Here is a 26,502-nt window from a genome sequence, read left to right as displayed (position 1 = left end):
GAGTAGACCCACTGAAATTAATGTCCATAATTAACTTATTTCAGTTTATTTCAATGGGTTAACTTTGAGTAGGACTTAGTTGGGTTGTATCCAATACTAGTCTTCTTCAGAGTAGGTCCATTGGTATGAACAGCCATGACGAACAAGTCCATTGGTTTCTATGGGTCTATTTGGAGTAAAGCACACTTGGCTACAACCCTATGTCTTCATAGCTTTGACCATCCAAAACTGAATGTCGCATCTGTTGCCCCAGATTTATGCTTTTGAATCAACATGCAGAACCTCAGGTTGGAAGCTTTTCATATAGCCATCTTGCCATGATGAATAGTTGGAAATTTCGGGACGGACAAAGGAAAGTCCTTCTTCACACAGCACTTGTTCAGCTGTGGAATTCTCTCCCCAAAAGGGCAGTGACAGTCACCCTCTTGGATAGCTTGAAAAGAAGGTTAGAAAGATTCCTGGAGGAGAACAAGGCTATCAGCAGCTATGAGCCATCATGGAAATGAATGAGCTACCTTCCGCACTGGAGACAGGATGCCTCTGAAAACCAGGTGGGAATAGTTGCTGCTGCACTCAAGTTCTGCACCCATTGAGGCATCTGGTTGTCCACCAAGAGAGAATAGGATGTTGGAGCAGATGGACCTTTGCCCTGATCCAGAGAGGCTCTTATTATGTTTATTTTTGGCATGTCGGGTTGCTATTAAAGATACTGGAGTGAGAAAGGGGAGGAAAAATGGGCAGGGGGAGGAGCTGCTATGCCTAACATTGGCTCCACCTACTGTGACTCTTGACTACAGCTACCATTCACTGATGTGACCTACATCTCACCAGGTGCAACTGGGACCATCTGCCACTGACCCTTGGGAATCCTTTTGGGTTTTTTTGGTGAGGGGGGGAAGGAAGACCAGAGTGAAAATGCTTCACATGAATCAAATGAAGACTATTGGGCACATTCCTTCTTTCTCTTCCTCACACGCTCATTGAACTGCAAGGGCAAGGAAAAAGGTTGTTTGAATAGCCTAGTATTCTTAGGATCAAGTTGCATCCGAGGCTAGCAGAAATATTTATTTATCCTGTGGCTGATCCATGATCATACAAGGGTGGACAGGTAGGGATTGTGGGGTGAGGAGAGAGATTCCATTTTGTTCTCATGAGGAACTAGCTAATTCACACTTCACAAACTGGCATGTAAATCAGAAACCACAAATATCCTTCGAAATTTGCAGTTCTGCGAAAGTTGCAGTTCTTCAGCCAATGTGTACAGAAATGCATTATGCTGCTGGTGGTGGGGATGCACCATAGAATGACACACTTTGGTGCAAACAACATGGAATATAATAAACAAAAGTGCATTATATTATGGGAAATGGCTTGCAAAAATGAGTACGTTAATTGAAACTGCGTATGAAACTGCCAGGAGAAATTTGCACGAGTGAACTTTCACGACAGGAATAGTGCTTTTAAAGAAAAAAGAACACCCCACATATTGTTGTGGAAATGTGGAGACCTGAATCTAAGATCGGGGGAAATGAAAGTTACCGAAATGGAAAGGTTTGCCAATGTCAGCAGTTGTCTGGTGGTCAGAGTTCAAGAGCCAGGTGGTGTTTTTCCTAGCTTCAAGTTCACCCAACTCTTCAGTGCTCCGGTGGACCGATTCACTTAGAGTCGTTTCCTTTCACCCTCCTGCTGCCAGGTACTTTTTTAAAAAAACATGATCAGAAGGACTGGACCGTTCCCTCCTCTATTGTGATTGGAGCCCACCTCCTGCTTCCTGTCTGCTATTTCCCATCTGTAAACAGTTCTGGGAAGACAGGATCCAGAGACGAGTTTGCATAAAAGGAGGAAAGGCAGACCAGCTTGAGTGCCGAGAAATGAAGTGGCTGGGGAGAAGTTATCTGGAACTGAGTGCGATTATTTAACCGCCTCTGGGGAAAAGAAAGAAACCACAGCCGGAGAGAGATTTTTATTTTTTTATTTTACTTTCACTTTTGGAGCTAGCGATCGTCGAGCTGTGACTGCTTCGTTTGAGGGGACTCAGATATTCAGGGACAGGCCTGGGAAGTTTGGTCTCATTTGGCTGAAGGCCCAGAGGGCAAAGGCAGTGGGAGCAGTGGGAACTTCAGAATGCAATGTGCTCGGTGCTGGGAATATGGAGTCCAGAAATCCTGGATCTATAGGAACCGAAGGGAGGTAAACACAAGACTGCAGTTAACTACAGGGTAATGACCTTCGTCTGCCTCGTGACTGGATGAAATTGGAACCCTCCTTCTTTCAGCACCATGCATCTGGTAAGCAAACTTTGAAACTTTGTGCATCCCCCCCCCCCCCCCGGGTCAGCCTATCGTGCTATAAGGCTGCAATAAAGAGATCTGCCTCCTTCTTCCTGAAAAAAATGAGGGCTTCAAGGAGAGTGGGCGTTGGGCCAGAGGATATTGCCAGCTCACTTGTTCTCAGCTGACCAGTGTGTGGCTCAGTCTCCACTAGGAACGGTAGCAGGGAGAATACACCTGGCAGGTGGCAAACATTGCCTTTTAGAAATTAAAGCTTTTGTTGGCTTACCTGGTTGGCAGCCACTGTGATGGGTCGGACTGGGAATTCAGGTCCCACTTGTTTGTTTCTAAGACTTCAGTATTCCCGTAACTGAAAGTGAAAGGTGGTTTTTCCTATGAGCAGTAACTGCTAGCTGGTGCTTATTCCACTAAGTCAAAAGGTACACTTGGATTAGGATTTTAAACAATGGAATTGTTGGTAATGTGCAAATTTATTTGGGGATCATAAGATTATTGGGTCAAAAGGAGGGATGGGGAAATTTGTCCATTTCAGTTTCTCATCTTTGCGCTCATAAGTTCTGTTCTCCACATTTTCACATTGGTTTGTGATTTCACGAGCATTTGAGTGCACATTTCTCCTGACAGAACACATCTCCATAGGCAATTTTGCCCAATGTGTACCTTTTTTTGCAAAACCATTCCCTCTTACATAATGCATATTTGTATGATATATTCTGCATGGGTTGCATTTTAACAGATGCATTTTTTGCACACATTACTTGCCTGGAGAACTGCATGGAGAAGTGCGAATTTTGAAGGGCAACTGTGATTCAGTTTGCGTATCGTTTCAGAAAGTGAATTTTAGGTAGGTTTCCCTCTCAATGCAAACAAAATCTGATTTCTCCCCCATCCTTAGTAACAGCAATGATTCTGAACAACTAGGGCAGGCAAATCCCCGGACTTCAAATCCCATCACCCCTGATAACTAGCAGTGCTGGGTAGGGCTTATGGGAGATGGTGTCCAATAACAACTCAAGGGCCACAAATCTCCCATGAAGGCTGTGCATATTTAAGTAAGGCCCACTCTGTGGCACTTCCTCCCAGGTAGATGGTTGCAGGATCTGAGCCTAACAGCCTTTGTTTACTGCCCTAGGAAACCTTTTCTTTAAGGTTGCGCAAAGACAGGAATTATTGTTCGGCTTTCCTAGATCATGGCAAGATGTGTGTGTATCCCAAACCTTGCATGTTCCACTTCTGACCTGAGTCCTCCAGCCTCCTGGCCCATCTGATCGAAGCCTGGGCTACCTTTGAAGTCACCTTTCATTTCAAAACTGCCGTTTGCCAATGGCATGGGAACTGATGCTATTTTTTAAGAAACCCACAAGTGCACCTAATTATATGACAGGCTTCTTGGGTTTTTGACTTCTACTTTTAGCACAACCACAACACCATCATTACTCAGGCACTGAGTACGATCTAGACATCCTCTCTCAGCGACCTTCTTTTTTTGTGGTGGAAATAAATGTGGGACGATGGAGGGTGTGTGTCGGCTGCAAACAGTTGCGTGGGTGCAGAAGTGTCACGGGCACCTATTGGCTAGCGCCTGTGATGTCTGGTGTGATGAGTGACAAATCTTCGCCTTTCTGGTGAGTCACTCTCTGTACTCAGAAAACCGCATGATTACTATTTTTAAAAAGAAAACCTCAAAAGGTGAACACTCACCTGTCAGGCCAGTCTGTATGTTACAGGAGTGCTCATCAAGCTACCGATCGCAGGGTACCCTGAACTTCTTTTGAGAGGCTGAGAATGACATAGTTGGGTGGGTGTGTTATCCCACTTTATCTCCTCAATAACCATTTGAGGTAAGTTCAATGGCAATATGGTGGCTACCTGAACTGTACCCAGTGAGCTACCTGTCTTTATGGGGAACACTGAAAGGTGTCCGCCTTGAGGAATGTTCACTAAGTCATTCTGTTCATTGCAAGGGCATTAAACATAAAGAGAGAAGGACGTTAACGTATGGTTACCAGATTTTTTTCAATGAATCTGGGGACACTTTTTTCTTTTTTCTTTTTGAAGCTGAGTAGCAATAGGGAGTCAGTAGTGTTGGATGGTGAGGCAAAAGACCCTGGGCCCAAGCACACATGCATATTGTATAAAGGTGCAAAGTCCTTCTTTCGTACCCTGTGACACATAAATGCGTAGAGTTTTTTTAAAAAAACTGGGCAATAGTGTGCCACCTGCCTGTGACTCCTGAGCCTTCCCCGATCTCCTTCCCCCTTTGTTTTGACAGATCAGGGGAGGCTTGGGAGTCACGGGTGGCCGGCCGTTGCCCAGGACGAGCCAGCCTGGTAGCACAGTCGGCTCTGGCTGGCTTCAGGAGCTGCTCGCTGCCATGGCGCAGGGAAAATTGTGGGCGCCATGGCAGCAAGCAGCTCCTGAAGCCAGCCAGAGCCGACTGTGCTACCAGGCTGGCTCCGGGCTGCTGAGGCTGCCGTTTCCCGGGGACAGATTTGCAAATCTGGGACATTCCGGGGATGGAATTTGTCCAGGGACAGATTTGCAAATCTGGGGACTATCCCCAGGAACCGGGGATGTCAGGCAACCCTATGTTAATGGCAACGAATGCCTCCCAAACCTCCAGGAATTTCTCAGAATCTCCACCTTGGCTGATGCATGAGAGCAAATGGGGCACTGCCCCGCCAACTGTCAGCCTCCCATCCCGAAACACCATGATAGAAAGTCTTCCTTGAGAGCAAACGGGAGATCTGTTTTCAGACTGATTGTGGCACAGGCTCAGCCGCAAGCACAACGCCCAGAAGTCAGGATTCCAAGGTGCAAGCTGTGAAAATGTCCAGACAGTTGGCATGCCCATCCCACCAAGCTTTTAAAGTCGAGGCTGAATCTCTATTGGTAGAGCATTCCACAGGACTGAGCCAATGACATGAAAGGCTTGGTTTCTTGCTGTGGGCAGGTGAACATCACCAACTCAGGGTGCAACCAATGATGGTCCTGCCGATTATCTCAGTGATCGAGCTCGGATATCAGGCTACCCCGGACCGAAGTCAATCAGGGCTTTGTAAATTAACACAAGGACTATGAACCTGGCTTTGTTGTAGATGGGCAGCCAGAGAATCTACCAGTGTGGTGTAGTGGTTAAGAGCGGTAGTCTCGTAATCTGGTGAACCAGGTTCGCGTCTCCGCTCCTCCACATGCAGCTGCTGGGTGACCTTGGACTAGTCACACTTCTTTGAAGTCTCTCAGCCCCTCACAGAGTGTTTGTTGTGGGGGAGGAAGGGAAAGGAGAATGTTAGCTGCTTTGAGACTCCTTAGGGTAGCGATAAAGTGCAATATCAAATCCAAACTCTTCTTCTTCTACTATCCAACCCATAAATTCCCTGCTCATAACCCCACTTCCCTCTACTCTTAAGTAAAAGACCCCACACACTGTCAAGTTTCCCAGTTTTGACAGCAGAAGTAAAACAGAAGAAAAACTGATAGGAAGAAGTGGCCCTGAACATAACAATAAGTTCTCTTAACTACAAAGGTTATTTCCTGTCTGGCAAGGCATCGTTCACTTCTGCATCCCGTTGTGTAGCACGATTAATGTCTCGGAGAACGTTACACACGGAGGGGAAGAAATGTCCCTGAGTCATGTTGGGTCACAATGTGGGTTTGTGGTGTCTCACTTCCGCAGGGACTTCTTGGATGACAGCGTCCCTTACAGCCAGTTCCATTTTTCTAGAAAAAGAGGTGCCAGAAGTAGCCACAAACACCTCCCTTGTTCTCTTACAATGGCAATGGCGCCCACCTGAGAGGTGCTGGAACTGAGTTCCAGTGAGTTCCTGCTGAAAGAAAGCCCTGCTTCTAGCCCTCCACGGAGCTGTTTCCCATCGTGCCATCTTGTTGGTCAAAATAATAATTGAAATACTGCTCCACCACATCTTCATCAAAAACTATGAAACTGGATTCCGTTTGGAATTCATTTATTTGCTGGCACACATTGGTCAAATATGAACCGAGTTCTCTAGCTGAGGGGTGGGGGACACCAGGTCCAGGCCTCTGTATTAGGCCTTGGGGACTGTCCCCAGGCCACACTGCTCACTGGTCCATCTTCATAACTTGGATGGAGTATATCTTCACACCCTGCATCTTTCTTATCTGGATAGGAGATAAAATGTGGCCCTCAAGCCAAGAAAGTTTTCCCTCTTCTACTCCAGATGATGCACAATACAAATCAAATGCAAATACTAAACTACATAAAATAATATCACCATGTATGTCTCTGTGTGTAAAGGTAAAGGTACCCCTGCCCGTACGGGCCAGTCTTGACAGACTCTAGGGTTGTGCGCCCATCTCACTCAAGAGGCCGGGGGCCAGCGCTGTCCGGAGACACTTCCGGGTCATGTGGCCAGCGTGACAAGCTGCATCTGGCGAGCCAGAGCTGCACACGGAACGCCGTTTACCTTCCCGCTAGTAAGCGGTCCCTATTTATCTACTTGCACCCGGGGGTGATTTCAAACTGCTAGGTTGGCAGGCGCTGGGACCGAACAACAGGAGCGCACCCTGCCGCGGGGATTCGAACCGCCGACCTTTCAATCGGCAAGCCCTAGGCGCTGAGGCTTTTACCCACAGCGCCACCCGCGTCCCCTGTCTCTGTGTGTACACAAACATAATAAAACACCCACATCCAGGGCCGGATTTAGGTTTGATGAGGCCCTAAGCTACTGAAGGTAATGAGGCCCTTTATATGTCCAGCTGGCCTTTGTCAACAACAAATTGTCATTGTTTTTGCTGTTGAATGGACTTACCGATCAGAAGGTCGGCGGTTCGAGTCCCCGTGACGAGGTGAGCTCCCGTTGCTCAGTCCCTGCTCCTGCCAACCTAGCAGTTTGAAAGCACGTCAAAGTGCAAGTAGATAAATAGCAGTGCCCGGCGGGAAGGTAAACGGCATTTCCGTGGGCTGCTCTGGTTCGCCAGAAGCGGCTTTGTCATTCTGGCCACATGACCTGGAAGCTGTACGCCAGCTCCCTCGGCCAGTAAAGCGAGATGAGCGCCGCAACCCCAGAGTCGGCCATGACTGGACCTAATGGTCAGGGGTCCCTTTACCTTTATATGCTATATGGTAATTTATGGACCCAATAGGTATCTGTATATAGAAATGAGCAAACCAGTGATATTTTAGGGAGCAGGCTAGCTGGTGGGGCCCATTACTTACGTCATAAGTGCCTACACAACACAAACACCGTTGCTGTATGTAGGTTTTATTTTATTTGTTTTTTTATCTTATATTTTGGAAATGTACATCCAGGGTTTTTTTTCCTTTGAATTTTTTGGAGGCCCCGAAGACAGTCGGGCCCTAAGCTATAGCTTGTTTAGCTTATACGTAAATCCAGCACTGCCCACATGTGTAGAGGTGTGAAAATAAATCTCTTAAGCACTTCCAAAGTAGGGACTAAAGTTATAACCAAGATCAGCTTTAAGATACAAAAAACCCCCAAATATCCTTGATAGCTTGAAAAATGCAACATCCTCCACCATTCTGCTAATTTATTGTACAGTGGTACCTCAGGTTACAGATGATTCAGGTTACAGACTCCGCTAACCCAGAAATAGTACCTCGGGTTAAGAACTTTGCTTTGGGATGAGAACAGAAATTGTGCTCCGGTGGTGCGGCGGCAGCAGGAGGCCCCATTAGCTAAAGTGGTGCTTCGGGTTAAGAACAGTTTCAGGTTAAGTACGGACCTCTGGAATGAATTAAGTACTTAACCTGAGGCACCACTGTATTTATATCCCACCTTTTTTCCTTCAAGGAGCTTGAGGTGCCATACATTGGTTCTCCTCCTCCCCATTTCATCCTTACAACAAAACTTTGAGAGTAGGTCAGGATGAGAGGCAATGACTGGCCCCAGGTCCTTCAGTGATTCATCATCATGGCCGAGTGGGGATTTGAACCCTTGACTCCTAGGTCAAGAACTCTAACCACTACACTCCGCTGGCTCTACACCACTATACCACACTGGGTAGACTAAAATAGCTGTGGGATCCAAGATAGCTGAGGGTTTCCTGGCGGAGCTGGTCTGTGACAAAGTCAGCAGCAGCAGAAGAAAGAATTTGTCCCCTTCTCTGAATGCAATGCTGCTGACCCCTAGTCACCAGATTTCAGCAGAAAGATTTCAAAAGATTCCATCATGAGGCTGCAACGTTGTGAAACCAGAATTTCCCAGCTAATGTGATTCCATTAGTTTCAGGCTTCACTTGTAACCATGGCTCCCCTCCACCCACATTCGGTTAGCACATCACAGCAATTTCTCTGGCCTTCTTATAAGAATATTTACTTGGCTACATTTTTGTAGCTTTTTTTCGCTCCTGTGCTTGCATTTCTCCCTCAGTTCCAGACCAGGAGAACCTGTGTAATCTTCCAGATGTTGTTGGACTACAAGACCCATATTTACTGATTATCTGTGCTGGCTTGGGATGGTGGGAGTGGTAGGTTCTGCATCCCTGGGTCTGGTTATCTCTCACTTGGACTACTGCAACGTGCTCTGTGTGGGGCTGCCTTTGAAGGTGACTCGGAAACTGCAACTAATCCAGAATGCGGCTGCTGGACTGACGACTGGGAGCGGCTGCCTGGACCATATAACACTGGTCCTAAAAGATCTACATTGGCTCCCAGTACATTTCCGAGCACAATTCAAAGTGTTGGTGCTGACCTTTAATGCCCTAAATGGCCTTGGCCCAGTATACCTGAAGGAGCAACTCCACTCCTATTGTTCAGCCTGGACGCTGAGGTCCAGCTCTGTGGGCCTTCTGGCGGTTTCCTCACTGTGGGAAGCAGAGGTGCCAACTTGAATAAAGTATTGGGGGGCAGGTAAGCCCTGTCCCACGTAACTGATCACAAGACATGGCACATGAACACCATTTGAAGGGGAATGCCCATCAACTTGAGGCAGGAGTACCCCCTCAAATATTTTATGGGGGGAGGGGAAGGAACCTCACCCCCTAGGAGTTGGCTTCTATGGCAAGTGACGTTACAGAGAACCACACAGAGGACTTTCTTGGTAGTGGTGTCCACCCTGTAGAACTCCCTCCCATCAGAAGTCAAAGAGATCGACAACTAGACAACTTTCAGAAGACATCTGAAGGCAGCCCTGTATTGGGAAGTTTTTAATGTTTGATCATAGAATGTTTCGTTATTTTATTTATATTCTGCTGGAAGCCACCCAGTGTGGCTGGTACAAGCCAGTCAGATGGGCGGGATATAAGTAAATACTACTACTACTACTACTACTACTACTACTACAGTCTGCAACAGAATTCAATACAAATCTGCTCAACAATACTGGTAACCCCACATGACTGAACCCAGACCCTGTGATCAATATGAAGCCCTTCTTTGGGTGGGCCTTTTTAGTGGTGGCTCCCTGCTGGTGAAATGCTCTCCCCAGGGAGCCATGCCTGGAAAGGCTTCTCTCATTAAATGGGCTTTTGGCCTTTATATGATGGATGGGATTGCAGCCTTCTTTTTGTCTTTTTGTCTTTTTATCAGGGTGTGATCTGTAAGTCCTGCCTCTTGTCTGGATAGCTGTGTTTTTATTGCATGTTCTTAATTGGTTTTAATGTACAGTGGTACTTCGGGTTAAGTACTTAATTCGTTCCGGAGGTCCGTTCTTAACCTGAAACTGTTCTTAACCTGAAGCACCACCTTAGCTAATGGGGCCTCCCGCTGCCACTGCACCGCCGCGGCACGATTTCTGTTCTCATCCTGAAGCAAAGTTCTTAACCCGAGGTACTATTTCTGGGTTAGCGGAGTCTGTAACCTGAAGCGTCTGTAACCTGAAGCGTCTGTAACCCGAGGTACCACTGTACATTAATTTGGGCCATTCTGTGAGAAAAGTGACTAAGAACAACAACAACTCTTCCTATCATATTACTCCCTATTAAGTAGGTTTGGGATTACAGTCCTCTAATTTTATGTCAAGCATGGCGACCCTATGGGTCCCCAGATGTTGGACTACAACTCCCATCATCCTGGGTCATTGGGCATGCATGCCAGAGCTGATTAGAGTTTGAGTCCAACAGTGTTCAAGTTCTCTCCTGATTCATACCTACCACTGAATTTATTTGCTTGCGAAATCTTCACGCAGCTGATAACAATATAGGTTTGAACACCGTGACTGGTAATGAGCATTCCGAAAAACGCCTTTACAAAGTCACAAAACAACTCCAGGTTTGTTTGCTCTGGGAATTTCCCTGTGCATAGGTCGATTCTTTTGTTTACTTCCTCCGCCCCACCCACTTTGATAGACAGGCACAGAATGCCACCTTGTGGTGAAATAAAAGAAGTACAGTATGTTTTTGAGCTCCTGTTCCTTGCCTTGCCCCCGAACATTTTAAAAACATTCTCTAGCAGCACGATTCTCAGCATGTTTACTCAGAAGTAAATCGCACTGTATTCATTGGGCTTTCTCCCAAGCAAGTGTGCACTGGAATGCATTTGATGTACGGATGGGAGAAAAAGTCAACTCAGTGCCGTTTTAAAAGCAAATCGCCCTAATTCACTTGTTCCAACACAAAATGAGCCTCCTTTAAAAATGTGCAGTGCTCCAAATTTTGCAGTGTAGCTCTCCAATATGGTTGGATGCATAGAAAGGCACATGTTTATGAAAATAAGATACAAAAATGCACTGGGTGATATCTTAAGTCCTGCTCAGAGTAGATCCACTGGGTTGCATCTATTGCCAGTCCTAAGAGTAGACCCATTGAAATGAATGACTAACATAGGTCTACTAAATTTGTCCCACATTTGGTGTGCATTTAATTCCAGCCACTTGTGTTCAGAGCATTGGTGCCATCAACTGGGCTTTGAGGGCATCAGCAGCAGAGGCAGTCTTGGAGTAGCACGGCTGATGCAACCACACTGTGCAACACAACAGGAGAGGCAGCCCTCCCCCTGAATTTTAGTGTCGCTCAGAAGGCCACTGAAATTTGAGAGCCCAAAGTCTGCCACTGCCATGATCAGGCCTACCCAGCCAGGCAGGTCTGAGCAACTGTCAAAGGGCAGCAAGGCTCTGTGACTGGTGTGTGTGTGTTGGAGGGAAAGAGGTGAGAATCCAAGTCAGGCTTCAGAGAGGCGCACTGAAGCACATCGGAACCAGGAAGAGGTTGTTCTTGCTTAGGAGAAGTTGTGAGTGCAAAAGGAAATGATTTATGGCACTTCCTGTTCCAAAGGCTGACATTGCCCTCAGGAAAGTCCCTGGCTGCTATGCTAGTCAGTTTCTGGACAGTGTTTGTTTTGCATGTCATAATTCTTAAGTCTGTTCAGTACCGTTTCTGCATTAAGGTCTGATTTAAAAATAAATACACGAACATGAAAATTCGTATTTCAGTAACTATTCAAATACAGTGGACACTTGGGTTGTGAATGTGATCAGTATAGGAAGCATGTTCGCAACCTGCAGTGTTCGCAACCGGCAGCGCCACGTGTGCTCATGCACGGGTTGCGACCCGGCTCTTCTGCACATGCGCAAAGCGCGATTTAGCACTTATGTGCATGCACATGCACCGAAACTCGGAAGTAACCAGTTCTGGTACTTCCGGGTGCGCAGTGCGCAACCCGAAATCGCGCAACTCGAAGTGTCTGTAACCCGAGGTATGACTGTACATATTTAACCAATGCAAACCCAAGATCTATTGGGATTAGAGAGTTTGGATGCTGGAATTTCCCAGTTCAGCTGGGGCTACTCCACAGTAAGCTCTCATCCAGACTTCTGTTTGTCCCACCACTGCCCACCCCCCACCCCACCCGATCTTTAACACTCAATTGGAGCAAATGTAAGCACTTGCCTGGCTTCGGCAAGGAGGCATGAGGGCTCTGACAGGGCCCTAGAGTCCACCTTTCTCCTTCCCAAGGGTGGGCAAGCACTTACCAGGCTTTGGGAATGAGGTAGGAGGGCTCTAGGACACCTCCTTTCGAAAGCCTGGCTTAAGCCGGTACTGCAAAGGCTGGGGGGGAAGAGCGTCAAATGCCTCCATGCAAGATGGCATATTACCAAGGTCCACCCCTGTAGAAATGAACCTGTTGTACAAAAGTAAAATTCATACTGGTCAAGCCCACCGCTAGCATGGAAGCCTACCTAGAATGTGGCTCTCAGGCTCCTAAACCTGGACTCAGTGAAGCAGCAACCTGACAGGAGGTTCATATCTTTTTGCTTCACAACTCCAAAAATCTGGGGGAGAAAGTCGTAAGTTCAAGAGCATCCCTGTTTCCTGCCCAAACTTTTCAGGCTGCTGTTTCATATCCTTCTTTGCCTTCCCTGGGGTGGGCTGGGGGGAATGATAGGATTAATCCAAGAATGCACTGAGCCGGGCACAGTGAGACTAAAGTCTCCTTTCTCTCTCCCTGAAAGAGCTTCTGCATCTTCCTCGCAACACAGCTGCTTCTCTACCAGGAAGTCTCCTCATGTACTGATTCAGAGTACAATATCCGTGGCGAATGCTGCCCCAGGTGTAATCCAGGTAAGAAGGCATGGCACCCTTGTTCTTCTCCCTGTAAACAGGGCCGGCCCATCCATTGGCCTGGTAGAGGCAGTTGCCTCAGGCGGTAGGCTGGGGACAACCGGGCGGGGTGGCAGATCCAGAAAGAAGAGGGGCATCTTCACACAACTTTGCTGTTTCTCCTTCAGCTACGGATAGGAACTGCGACCACCTACTCCTCTCTGAGAGCCAGTGTGGTGTAGTGGTTAAGAGCGGTAGACTCGTAATCTGGTGAACAGGGTTCGATTCCCCTCTCCTCTGTATTGCTGGGTGATCTTGGGCTAGTCACACTTCTCTGAAGTCTCTCAGCCTCACTCACCTCACAGAGTGTTTGTTGTCGGGGAGGAAGGGAATGAGATTGTTAGCCGCTTTGAGACTCCTTCCCCAGGCAGCAGTGGAGAAGGGAGTGGGGCTGGGGCACACGGGTCCTAGCCACTGCCCCACTGCCCCCTTCATTCACCGGCTTGGCCACACTAGTTCCCAGCATTGTCCCCACCCAGACCTGGTTGAGGAGCCTGCTTAACAAATTAGGATTCAGAGGAGGGGCACCATTTCCCCATTTGTCCACAGGATACAGAGTCGAGAGACACTGCACATCTGGTTCCAGTACAACGTGTGTTGCTTGTGGTTGGAGGACATACACGAACCAGTCAAACGGGCTGACAACGTGCTTTAAATGTCAAGAATGTGAATCAGGTAAAAACTCTTCTTGTTGTTTGTTACCCAAGTGACTTAGAATACATTTCAAAACATGAATATGAATGCATTATACACAGGCAGCACACTGGTAAGAAAACACCATATCAGTCTATCCAAAGACCTGGGGGGGGGGGAGGTTAGGTTTTTAGCTGGCGCTGAAAAAATGCCAGCAAAGGCGCTAGGCAGACTTCACTAAGAAAGGCGTTCTGCAGATGGGGAGCCACAACTGAAAAGTCCCTCTCCCTTGTCACCACCCTTTGAGCCACCAGCTAAGCCCTCCTCAGAGTATATCTATTAAATTGAATGAACGTTAGTTATGTCCATTACCTGCAATGACTCTACTCTGAGTAGGATTGGCACTGGTTGCAACCCTCAAGGCCTTGCTCTTTTAAAAAAATGCTTTATTAGTTTTAAAAACAAAACAAAAACAAAGCAATACACAATGATCAATGATCAATGAAAAGCAATTCAAAATTAACACTCCTGTGCACACAAAAAAGAAAAGATTGAATTCATCCATCACTATTTCTAACATGACTTCCGACCCCCCCCCATTGTGATTCCTAAGTTTCTTTACAGCTGCGCACTTAACTTTATCTCCCCTAAATTATTCTGTTGTTAATTCTGTAGCGATCTCTTAATTCATTCAGAAATCAATCCAGAGCTGCCAAAGAATCTATGTTATTACAATGTTCTTTTAAGTATCCTCTGTCAATATTCCACTCTCTGTTAAATATTTGATCTGGACGGTCTCGGAGTCTTGCTGTTAATCTTGCTAGCTCTGCATATTCTAACATTTTATTTTGCCAATCTAATTTTGAGAGTGTAGAATCTCCTTTCCATACGTTAGCAATTAAAATTCTTGCTGCCTCATACATAAATAATTTCCTTACCCTTTTTGGAAATTCATTGCTCATTATGCCTAGCAGGAAGACTTCAGGCTTTTTTTTTTGGAAAGGAACATGTAAACATTTTTTTAAAGTTCATTATATATTGTTTTCCCAAATTCCCTGATTCTTTTGCAATTCCACCACATTTGGATCATGGTGCCTTCTGCCTCCCTGCATCTCCAACAGATGTTTGATCTAGATTTGTACACTTGACACAGATTTGTACAAGGTCAAGGCCTTGCTCTTAGTGGATGTAAGATGAATCTTTTCGCAGAATGTCTTTGCTGTCCCCCACCTCCATGGTTTAGGGTCTTTGGCCACAAGGTTATGCGAGTGGCAGAAGTGGCCTGAGACTGTTTTCATTTCCCATAATGCCCTTGTTCAAGGCTATGTCAGGGTTATAGTGATATATTAAAATGGCTGCCTGCCACCACCAGGCAGGGCCCCTGGGGACATGTGTCATCACTAGAAGGTACTTGAGGAGAGCTCTTGAGTCTGGGGACCTGTCCAAGGTGCTGAGAAAAATGACTAGGATCCTTTAATTAAGCATGTTCATATTTCAATGTCTTGTCTTACTGATTATTTAAATTATGCATATATAATTGGTCAATGTTGCTGAACTGGTCAGACATTTATTGATTTATTGTAAGACCAGTGTCTGGCCTTAGCTGGCTACTTAACTGTCCTCGTCAGCATCACAAAAGAATGAGCTAGGTTTATGAGCTAGCTGGTGGTGCCCTCCAGGCTAATGGGTGGCTGCTAGGTAGGAGAAGAATAGCCAGGTGTTTGTGTGCTGAGCTGCAAGCAGAATGGAAGCTGGGGACACAGAGACATGCCTGATCTGTGCTGGATCCAAAGCTGTGGCTAATGGAGAAGCAAGATCTGTAGGGGTTAATGCTGTGATCCATCTCATGCTCAGCTTATATATATGTGTAGATAAAACCATATATCCTAAAGACACCACAGTCTCCACTGACCTTCCTGCCAAGGAAATAGAAGCAGAGCAAGCATCTGGAACTGCTGGATTCTGCCACCACTTGGGGACTGGGGTGGCATGTAAAAATAATAGCGATCATAGCAGTGGCCCCCACAAACCCTCATATCTGTAATTGTGCCCAGCAGGAGCCCATCTAAGAGTTAAAGAAGAATGCACGAATACAAAGAACACAGTCTGCTCTTGCAAGCCTGGCTATTATTGCACTCAGTTCATCGACCATGACTGCGAACAGTGCTCAAAGCACACCATTTCTCCACCTGGTTTTAAGGTGACACAGCCAGGTAAGTCTCAGTAGAGATTTGGTGCTATCACTCTTCTGCCGATCTTAAAAAATAATTTAGTTATAGCTCCCATGTTCAGAAGAAAAAAAAAATCACAGTGAGCATAAACTCAACCATAAAACCATCCGACTTAAGATGTGCTTCATACGGGGGGGGGGGGGGGACGACCTCAGAGCCAGAATCCAAATGCAGCCCTCCAAGCCACTCTAATTGGACCTTGGGACTATCCCCAGGCTGCACCCCTTTGCACATGACTGTTTTGCCCGGCTAGAATATGTCCTTGGACTCTGACCAGGCCTCTTGCCTCTCTGAATGGAGGATGGTCTATGTGTAGAAACTAGTCTGCTGAATAAATTTGCATCCATTATCCCACCCACTTTTGCTTCTGGCTCTACCAACCACTGGCATGTGTCCCTAGGAAGGCTGCCCAGAAGGGAATGTTGTCTTCAGGCTGAAAAAGGCACCCTCGGCTAAATACATCAACACAGTTGGATCACCACTGGTAGAATAGGATGTTGAATGAGATGGGCGTTTGGCTCTTCTTATGTGAATAGATTATTGACTCTCAAAGCAACAAGGGACTACAGTGGTACCTCGGGTTACATACACTTTAGGTTACAGACTCCGCTAACCCAGAAATATTACCTTGGGTTAAGAACTTTGCTTCAGGATGAGAAGAGAAATCGTGCTCCGGCAGTGCAGCAGCAGGAAGCCCCATTAGCTAAAGTGGTGCTTCAGGTTAAGAACAGTTTCAGGTTAAGAACGGACTTCCGGAACGAATTAAGTACTTAACCTGAGCTACCACTGTACAATAAGACATAAGGACACAAGATGAGGCCTGTTGGACCAGGCCAAAGGCCTCTTCTGGTTCACCATCCTGATCTCACAGCGACCAAACAGATGCCCCAACACACAAGCAGGACATAAGCATGGAAGGTGCAAAGGGCTCTATATTTTGTAGCAGCATATAAAATATTCCGCTTATTTAATTCTTTTTCAGGCACAGAAACCAATGACATCCAGTTCGTACCCTGTCCTTCTGGGACCTATTCAGAGACTGATATGTCCACCTCCTGTGAACCTTGGACTAAGTAGGTGCCACTAAAGACTCTCTCACAGCTGCATTTCCAGTTTGTGGCTGTGTGGTGCCAGTCTTAATTCTACATACACCTCTTTCCATTCAGTGCTGTTTCCTTCCCATTACTGCAAGGAAGTTAAAGAACTAAGCATGAAGATGACATACTTAGTGAGCTGTTATCTTGGTTTGTACAAAGCTTAAACAGAGGTTAGATTATATCCAGGTCCAGAAAAACTGAAAGACAAATAGATCCACATTTGGCAGACGACTATGTAAATCAGATCTTGCTTATTTGCCATTTTTCACAATTCCTGAATGTTGCAATACAGCTGTCGGCTGAAATAACGTATCAATTGTTTTATCTTAAAAGACATATTTAAAGATAAAAGTACATTGAGAATGGGGGAAGAAATTCAATTTTGTTTCCTTTTTGAAACAAAGCTACCAATTTTCTGCTTCTCAAATCAATACTTAATTCAGAAAACAATTATCCTTCAAAATTCCCAGTACCACGAATGTTGCAATGCAATTCTACAACCAATGTTTACTACAAAAAATGCATATATTAGGGGGTAACTGTGCATAAAAATGCACACATTGGTGAAAATAACATACACAAATGCATTACATTAGGGAGCATGCCTTTCAACAATGTGTGCATTAGTCAAAACAGCATAGAAAAATGTGTATATCAGGAGAAATTTGCACTAAAATTACTATGTAATTTTCATGAGGATTTTTTTAAAAAAAGAAAAATTGCAATTTGATGCAACCCCCCCCATATCCATATCCACATCCACACACACACACACACACCCCATTTAAGATAAGAAAAATGAGAAACTGAGGGAAACTGAAACTGACCGATTCACTAATTCCTTGCAAATTAGAAGGGGGAAGGAGGAAGCAAGCAAGCAAGATTGTCAGCTAACATTAACAATAACTATATCTTACTGAACCTAATTTAAATGCGTAAGTTAATAAAGACAGCCTGGGTATTCCCAAATAAGTATCCAAGTGAAATTGACAATTGTAATGTGTATGCACAAACACAGAAAGGTCAGAGAAATCTATCACTGAGTAGTAGATTGTCCATCCAGCTCGTTTCAGCCACAAGCAGTTGCAGGGTCCATTTTTACTGCCCTGCTGTTAGTCTCCACAAATATCAAGCCTTCTTCTGAACATTCACCCCTGATTTAACCCTTTCTGTTCAATTTTCAGTTGCAGTAAGGCAGGCATGATAGAAGAACGAGCCGGCACAGCAGTTTCCAATGCAGTTTGCGCATGTGTTGGCCAGAAACAGGTGCCTGTGCCGGTATTTGTAGCTACTACTGCCATTCTTGGTCTGCTGGTCCTTGCCTTAATATGTGGCTTCATAATATGGCAATGGAGGAAGCGCATCAAAAAACGTAAGTGTGCAACGAATGCATGTGTAGTTAAGCAAAAACAAATCCAGAACCTGCATTCCTGTGTCTTGCAAATAGAACTCTACTCTGAGCAGTCATAAATCTTCCCCAACCCCAGTTCATTTGGTTTGCTTGCCTTTTGCTTGATTGGAGAGGACAAAGAAAGTAGACTTGGCTTTTAAGCTAGAGACGAGGGACATCAGGCCTAGGGGAGTCCAATGCGGCCCTCCAGGCCTCTGTAAGTGGCCCTCAGAGCTCTCTCCAGGCCACGCCCATCATTGGCACTGCTCTGCATTTTCTGGAACATGTCCATAACATCTGAAGATGCTTTTTGTATGCCTGGATGGAGGATACAGGGGGAGGGAGTGCAGAAACTGCCAGGTGTACAGAGGTAAATTTTACATTCATTCCTCAGCCCATTTATCTATCTGGTTCCATCCACTACTGCCATGTGACTCTCGGAAAATTGTCTGGAAGGGAATTCGGCCCTTGATCTGAAAAAAGGGTTTACCAAGCCCTGTCCAAAGTGAAATACTTTTGATGGACAGATGTCATTCAAATTCTCTCTGGCTTGCTTGATCAGTGATGTCTCCTTAACACATGCAAGTTGGTTCTTTTATAGCACACCTGTGATGTGCAGAGGATAAGGAACCACTGAGGCTCTTATTAACCTCAGTGGATTAGTATGGGTTGTATCTAACTAAATTAGAGTAAACCCACTGAAGTTAGTGGACCTGAGTTAGTCATATCCATTAATTTCTATGGGTCTACTCTGAGTAGAACTTAGTTGGCTGCAACCTCAAGCCAACAGGTTCAAATTAGGAGAAAGGGGTTTTTGGTTTTGCCTTTTTTTAGCTAAACATTAAGGAGGGCCAGTCTGCCTGGTCAATGCTGCTCCTTCTATTCTCAAGTGGAGGCATTTTAGAAAATCTCATCTAGAAATGTCTTCTACTGGGTTTTTGAAAAGAAAAAAAAGCTCTTCTCTTCTTCTTCACAGGTGCTGCCAGAGTACAGGTGAGTATTCTTTTATATATGCCTTTTACAACTTCTTTTCTTCTGCCCACATTCCTTTCAAAATGCAATTTCAGCATATATTAAGGGTTGCTATTGCACTTTCTCTTTCTCCGTCTTGCAGTGTTGCCCCTCTAAGCTTCCTGCTCTCTTAAAGACTTCCACTAACCCCCACCCACCAGGGGTTGCCGACTCTATAGAGCCGAGCTGCCTTTGCTCCCCCCTCAATACTGTTGGCAGAGAGTTGGGCCCCCTCAATGTTGAGAGGGCAGCGGAGGCCGCGTGTGAAGCCAAGAGTAGAACGGCTCCAGTTGCTGGCTCCTTCTGAGAGCACGAGAGAAGGAGCCCCTGGCTATAGATGCTGACGAAGATGCAAAGTCACATGTGTGGCATCTCTGCTACCCACTGCCCACTTTTCCTGCAACGTCTTCCTGGATTATCTGCCACAGGGATGGGGAAACTCAGGCTTTAATCTGTTGTATTTTATCTTGTTAAGTTGCCTTCTGGTGTTTTCTTTTGCATAAAGTGACTGATACAAGTAACAAATGGATAAAGTACTGATGAAAATCAGTAAGATGTGGGGCAACCTCTTCCTAAAAGTGTCAGAGAAATTCCACACCTCCCCAAGGAAGCAGCAGGGAAACCACCCCTGTTTTCATTTTCTACTCTTTTCAATAGCAGGGGAAGAATAGTCTCCAGAAACTGAGAATGTTGGTGTCTACACCAGGGATGATGAACCTGCTGCCCTCCAGATGTTGCTGAATCCAGCTCTCAGTCAGTCCCAACTAGCATGGCCAATGATCAGGAGTTATGGGAAGTGTAGTCATGCAACATCTAGGGGGGCACCAGATTCTCTCCCCACCTGGGTCTACATCCATGCAGGAAGACTTGGGAACTGTGGGTAATATCCAACCAAGTTCTACTCAGGGTAGATGCACCAAAGTTAAGGAACCCAATTTAGTCATGACCATTAATTTCAATGGATTCCCATAGAGGAGAGGACTAACATTGCATACAACCCTGTACATTTGTGAGAGACACTGGAGAAATGGGCAGTTTTCCGCACCTCCCACCAAACTGCAACCCCCAGATCCTTTGCGGGAAAACTAGGACAGTTACATTGGTATAAAATTTCAACGTAGTGTAAAAAATATCCAGTGTTTATTCCGTAAAGCACCTTACCCCTTGATGGTGCTGTTGTGATCAGAAGTGGAATCAGAGTTGGTGCTGGAGGAAATTCAGCATTGCCTGAATCCATCAATATATTGTATTGATTTTAAACAAATCTGCCTTGTTCTAGGAGGAACAACGAAATGGAAATTATCTCCCTGTTCAAGAGAATGACAATATGGTGGCACCTATGCAGGAAACGGGTCACCACCCTGGAGAACCAGCATTCACAATGGCATGAGCGACCAGAATTTTTGGTTCAGAAAGCCCTGGTGCACCTTGCAGGCAACAGCCGTGGACATATGCACTGGATGAACTTTTAGAGAGGGGGAAACACATTAGTTAATGCAATATAAAACAGGAAGTGGCTATTTTCCCCTCTGAGCTTCTCATCATCCATCTTGAAGAGGCAAGTTTCAGTGATGAAAGTGGAAGATGTGGAAATCTTCACTGAAGGACAGATCAAGGCTGAAGAGAGAACATATCTAGGGGAAAAGGAGAAGACCATCAAACTATGAAATTCATACCAGAAGATATAGTGATGGTCACCAACTTGGATGACTTTAAAAGACAAATTCATGAAGGAAATGGATTTGTATGGACACTATTCAGGTCCTGCTTGTAGCTATCTGGTTGGGCATTGCGAGAACAGAAGGCAGGGCATATTGGCCTTTGGTCTGATCCCCAGCAGGGCTCTTCTGGTATTCTGAAAGAAGGTAGAGTGTTTCTGACACAGGAGGTTCACTACATCAATAAAAACAATGCATTTCCCAGGGTCTGAAACCAAACCGGAATTGGGGGAGGATTTTGCTCTGTCCCTTTGCTCCTCCACCAGTCAGGCCTTCGCAGAGATTGGCGCTGTCTTTCTATGGAGTTCTGACACTAATATCAGATGGTGCAGGGAAAGGTTGGGCGATGCCTTGTGCCTGGAAACTCTCCCAGGAAATGATATAAGCTTCACTCAATATTTCTCAGATGGTGGAGGCAGGGAAACCCAAATTTACTTCCACCTTCTCTTTAGATGGGGACGAAATCATACTCTAGGAGCATGAAAAACCCGTGTGTGTGAGTGTGTGTGTTTCTGTGTGTCTCTGTGTGTAACATTACTCCATACTGAACCCAATGAGTTCTGCTTTGCGAGAGTGTTGTCAGAGGCAGTGTCCAGGGTCCAATCCCAGCTCACAGACTTGGGCAAAACCCTGACAGATCATGGACAAAATGGAGCGCAACCAGCAGAGCATTGAGTGACTAGCCAATGTAACACCATCTGTCCAAGCAACCAAGCAGCAGGAAAGAGCAGGCTGCACCCATAATCAGAGCTGCTGGAATACCAGCAGCTGGGAATCACAAGTGAGAAGAGCCCTGTTGCATTCAGGTCCTGCTTGTGGGCTTCCCATTGAGGCATCTGGTAGGCCACTGAGAAGCGGATGCTGGACTAGACAGGCCTTTGACCTGATCTAACAGGGCATCTCCTATGTGCTTAGGTTCTCCAGGCCAGTAGTGTAGGAGTTTTGCCTTTCCAAGTCTGCGGTGCCTTAGGGTGTGACAGACACGTGTGGCCTACCAGATGGGATCTGAAGCTGGATCAACATTGGGAAAGGGAGAGCACTGCAACATCCTGGGCTACTGGCAAGGCTTGGCTAGAGTCCAAGTAAGGTCACAGACAGCAAGGCCAAGAGGCAGCTGAGAGCAGTGCAGGATTCAGAGTGCAGGTAGATATCAAGAAAACCACAGACCAGGAATTAGGAAACTTTTTCAGCCAAGGGCCACATTCCCTTCCAGGCAACCTTTTGAGGGCCACATACCAGTGGTGGACAGGGCCAGAGACAGGGGTGGAAGGGGGGGCAACAAAAATCACATTTGCCTTCATTCAGCAGGCTAGTTTCTATGCACGACCCATCTCTATCCTCATGCAAGCTGGCAAGACCCATTATCAGAATTTCAGAGCTTAGAGGTCCAGACAGAGAGGCTTAGAATACTACAGCAGCTGGACATTCCAACATTGGCCTTCTTAGGATGAATTGGACCATGGAGACCAGATGGGACTGATTTCATTCAACGTGAGGAAAGGTGAGTCTGGTTGTCTGGAAACGAGCAGTTGCCACTCTTCAGGTAACTCAGGTAAGGCCAGCATTTGTTCCCTGGGCCTAAGGTTCCTACTCCTGGGTTATTTGTTTGGTTGGAACCCAACAGGCTTTGTAAGTAATTTGAGCGCCTGCTGAATTAGAAGCGGCAGTTCTACTCTCTGGCCAGCTGCAGTGGTGGTGCTGCGGAGCAATAGCAGTGTGGAACAGGAAACAGCAAGGCAGCAGTTCCTTCCTTTGACAAACTATCATAGAGGGTGAATCGTGTGCATATCTCTGGCAAAGTTCCCAGCTGAAGACCCAAATGCCTTGTAGGTGTTCAGTTCAGAATAACATGAAACCTTCAGTTCCTAAGAACAAGGTGACCTCTGGAAAAGCAGAGAGTAATTTCCATTGACTAGCTACATATATATTATGGGAGAGATTTGCATTAAAAAGAACAACTAAATGTGCCAAGGGATGGGATGAGAACTCTCAGGCTTGCAGCCACCACCTGCAGTTAACAAAATTTCATAGTGATTCTGTATTTATATCTGCATGTGTTTTGTAGGCTGTGTTGTGTAGTGGTTAGAGTGCTGGACTAGAACCTGGGAAACCACGCTTCGAATCCCACACCTTTTTCATTGTGGTAAGGATAATATGGGACGCGGGTGGCGCTGTGGGTAAAAGCCTCAGTGCCTAGGGCTTGCCGATCGCAAGGTCGGCGGTTCGAATCCCCGCGGCGGGGTGCGCTCCCGTTGCTCGGTCCCAGTGCCTGCCAACCTGGCAGTTCGAAAGCACCCCCGGGTGCAAGTAGATAAATAGGGACCGCTTACTAGCGGGAAGGTAAACGGCGTTTCCGTGTGCGGCTCTGGCTCGCCAGAGCAGCGATGTCACGCTGGCCACATGACCCGGAAGTGTCTCCGGACAGCGCTGGCCCCCGGCCTCTTAAGTGAGATGGGCGCACAACCCTAGAGTCTGTCAAGACTGGCCCATACGGGCAGGGGTACCTTTACCTTTACCTTTTAAGGATAATATGGAAAGGGGGAGAACCATGTAGGCCACCTTGAGCTCCTTGGAGGAAAGTGGATTATAAATGCAATCATTAATAAAAATGTACATCTGAAACATGCCATTACAACCCTATGCATAACTGACATGGTGTTCTGTTCTTGCTCTCTATTGTTGCTTAGATCCTTTGCTTAAGAATTAATATTAACATAAATTAAATGGTGGTGTGAGTGTGTGTAAAGAATTTTCTATTTGTGTGTGTGTGTGTGTATATATATAATTATACCTTACTTTCTTCCTCCACAAGCGAGTTGCTCAAAGTGGCTTACAAACAGAAAATCAAATATTAAAAGCCAAAACAGTGACCCAGCTATTAAAACAGAAATGATCCAACTAAAAACAAAGAGCTGTTCAACAGTGGAACAGACTCTTGCAAGAGTTGGTAGATTCTCCTCCCTTTGAGGTCTTTAAGCAGAGGTTGGATAGCTATCTATCTTGTAGGATTTAGTACAGATTCCTGCATTGCAGGGGGTTGGACTAGATGAGCTTCGCGGGTCCCTTCCAACTCTGCAATTATATGATTCTATGAAAACAGCAGCCAAAACAAATGAAACATCAAATAAAAGAATGGCGCTCCCAATTAAGTTTAAGAAGGCATGTTTTCAACTAACTGTAGAGCACAAATAAGGAATAAGGGAACTCAAGTTCCTGAGGCAGGGGGTTCCACATAGGAAGATGACTTGGACTGAGTCAGACCGTTGGTCCATCTAACTCAGTGTTGCCTGCATTGATTTCTGGTATGGGTCTCTCCTAGCCTTACCTGGAGATGCTGGGGATTGAACCTGGGACCTTCGGCATGCAAAGCAGGTGCTCTACCACTGAGCCATGGACCTTCCCCATATGAGGCACCACTGCATGGGATTGACTCTCACGTCCTGCCATGCCAATGGCACATGCAAGAAGGACACAAGTGCCATTCCGAAAAGCTGGGCAGATTCACATAAGAGAGGAAGATGGTCCTTCAAGGAATTTGGTCCCAAGCCGTTTAGGACACTACAGTCATACCTCTTTTTACATTTGCTTCATGATACGTTTTTTCAGTTGCATCCCTCGGCGACCCGGAAGCACCGGAAAGGGTTACTTCTGGGTTTCACTACTTGCACATGCGCAGATGCACAAAATGACATCACACGCATGTGCAGAAGTGCTGAATCGCGACCCGCACATGCACAGATGCGGGTTGCGTTCCTTTCAGGTTGTGAATGGGGCTCCGGAATGGATCCCGTTTGCAACCAGAGGTACCACTGTATAGGGAAATAGCAGCCTCGTGCCTTGGGCTTTCCTTGGGAAATTCTAAGAAAGCACAAAAAATCAGTTCAGTTATGCAAGGTTGAGTGCACCTTCTTGATCCAAACGGTGCCCAGATGTATCCAGATATAGAGGAAAACCTGCTGTTGGAACTCAGGAACCTTTGTGCAAAATTTGGTGACAATATCTTAAGGCGTGTCCAAAAGCAGAGCAAACTGACCATTTCCAAACTATAGAATAGATACTCATCACCTTGAATTGCCCTTGGTTACAGATCATAAGCTAGTGCATTAAAGGGGGTCACAAGATCTCGGCACTTTCCCCCAGGGTGCTGTCATATGATCACTATTTTGCAGAAAGAGTTCAGGTGCAAACCTGAAATTTAGGCTCGCTCAGTTAAAGTGGATTCAAGCATTCAGTTGCCCGGGTGCAACAAATCCACTCTGAAAAAAATACGGAGAGAGACTTTTGTAGTTAGGAAATTGCAAGGAGATGCATTGAAATGTGTGGGATGATCAACTGATTCATGGGAAGATGTGTAAGCACTGCACAAACTCAGGACGGGATGCGTATTGCTTACCTATTGCTATCAAGGAACTGATATTCAGAGCTACTGTATCTGATCTTGAAGGTATGGGGTGTAGCCCATAGATGTATGTGTTAGGTTGTGGGCGAACATATCAGACAACACAGCGATTCTTCCAAAGCAGCTCTTTATTTGTAAGCTGGAACAGAACTGAACTGAGGAGCTCAGTCAGCCTGCTTATATAGAGCTCCACTAGAATGCAACAGTAACCATTTTCTGTAACTAGCCAATCACTGAACGCCACTTTCGATCCTTCATTTGCATACAAACTATCCAATCACTGAACGTCACTTTCGATCCTTCATTTGCATAACTATCTACAGTATCCCCCTGCTGGCCCAGGGTGAGAACTTCAGTACATAACAGTATGGTTTACCACTTTGAGGACAGAATCTAGATGGCCTTTGGTCTGATCCAGCCGGGCTCTTCTTATGTTCAAAGAAGTCTCATGCCTTTGGGATGGGCCTAAGGCAAAGCACTTCAGGGTGGACTATGCCCTTTCCTGGAAGCACAGTGGCTGCAAAGATCCTGACAACAGATCAAAGTGCCTTCTAAAGGGTCTTTCCCATCTATCCATCCATAATGCTTCAATTGCCACTTGTTAATGATCAACCATGATGAGTTGAAATGATGTCAAGACTTTTTGAAATGCGAATTATTGCTGATACATATGAGCCTGGGAGTATAAGTTCTATGACATAAATTGTACAGCGTTTGGTTCCTTCCATTAGCACCTCGCTCACTGGGTGCCAGGGAAGCTCCTTAAGAATGGCAGCACCTCTTCTCCAAGGGGACAGCTAAAAAATAATAATAATCATGTCAGCAAGATTTTGTAAGGTAAAGCATGTTCCTCTGAAGTCTAAGAATGTTTTCGAAATGTGACGATTGCTGCAAACACACCATGTGTACAAAACACTTTTCTCCCTGCACAAAGATTCCTGGGACACTGTACAGTAGACCTGCAACTTGTGCACATTTAACTTGTGCATATTCAGTTTTATGCAGTTGGATATAATATAATATAATATAATATAATATAATATAATATAATATAATATAATAATATAATAATATAATATAATATAATATAATATAATATAATATAATATAATATAATATAATATAATATAATAAATATAATATAGTTGGAAAGGGGGTGAGCACCCGGGAAAATAACTTTGGCAATCCCCCCTGGC

The 26,502-nt window shown here is 45.7% G+C and overlaps 1 protein-coding gene across 2 annotated transcripts; it reads left to right on the top strand.

The window, feature by feature from the left end:
* The first annotated feature begins 1,637 nt into the window (after positions 1 to 1,637).
* On the top strand, positions 1,638 to 23,558 carry TNFRSF14 (TNF receptor superfamily member 14). 2 transcript variants are annotated; one of them, XM_028740952.2, is made up of 8 exons: positions 1,638 to 2,288; positions 12,680 to 12,788; positions 13,377 to 13,502; positions 15,515 to 15,673; positions 16,674 to 16,764; positions 17,973 to 18,160; positions 19,155 to 19,171; positions 20,469 to 23,558. In XM_028740952.2, the coding sequence occupies exons 1-8, from the start codon at positions 2,280 to 2,282 to the stop codon at positions 20,577 to 20,579; spliced, it is 810 nt and encodes a 269-aa protein (XP_028596785.2). In that variant the 5' UTR covers positions 1,638 to 2,279; the 3' UTR covers positions 20,580 to 23,558. The 2 variants fall into 2 exon arrangements, with proteins under 2 accessions (XP_028596785.2, XP_028596788.2); XM_028740955.2 differs by lacking the exon at positions 13,377 to 13,502 and having other exon boundaries at positions 15,518 to 15,673.
* The last annotated feature ends 2,944 nt before the right edge of the window (positions 23,559 to 26,502 follow it).

Source organism: Podarcis muralis, chromosome 7, assembly GCF_964188315.1.
Source record: "Podarcis muralis chromosome 7, rPodMur119.hap1.1, whole genome shotgun sequence".
Lineage (NCBI taxonomy): Eukaryota > Metazoa > Chordata > Lepidosauria > Squamata > Lacertidae > Podarcis > Podarcis muralis.
The sequence above is the reverse complement of the archived record's forward strand: the minus strand, read 5'-3'. Positions and strand labels throughout refer to the sequence as shown.

Coding starts and splice junctions, on each gene's coding strand:
- TNFRSF14 (XM_028740952.2), top strand. Junction 13,503..15,514: donor ATGTCAAGAATGTGAATCAG/GTAAAAACTCTT, acceptor AATTGTGCCCAG/CAGGAGCCCATCTAAGAGTT. Junction 15,674..16,673: donor TTTTAAGGTGACACAGCCAG/GTAAGTCTCAGT, acceptor ATTCTTTTTCAG/GCACAGAAACCAATGACATC.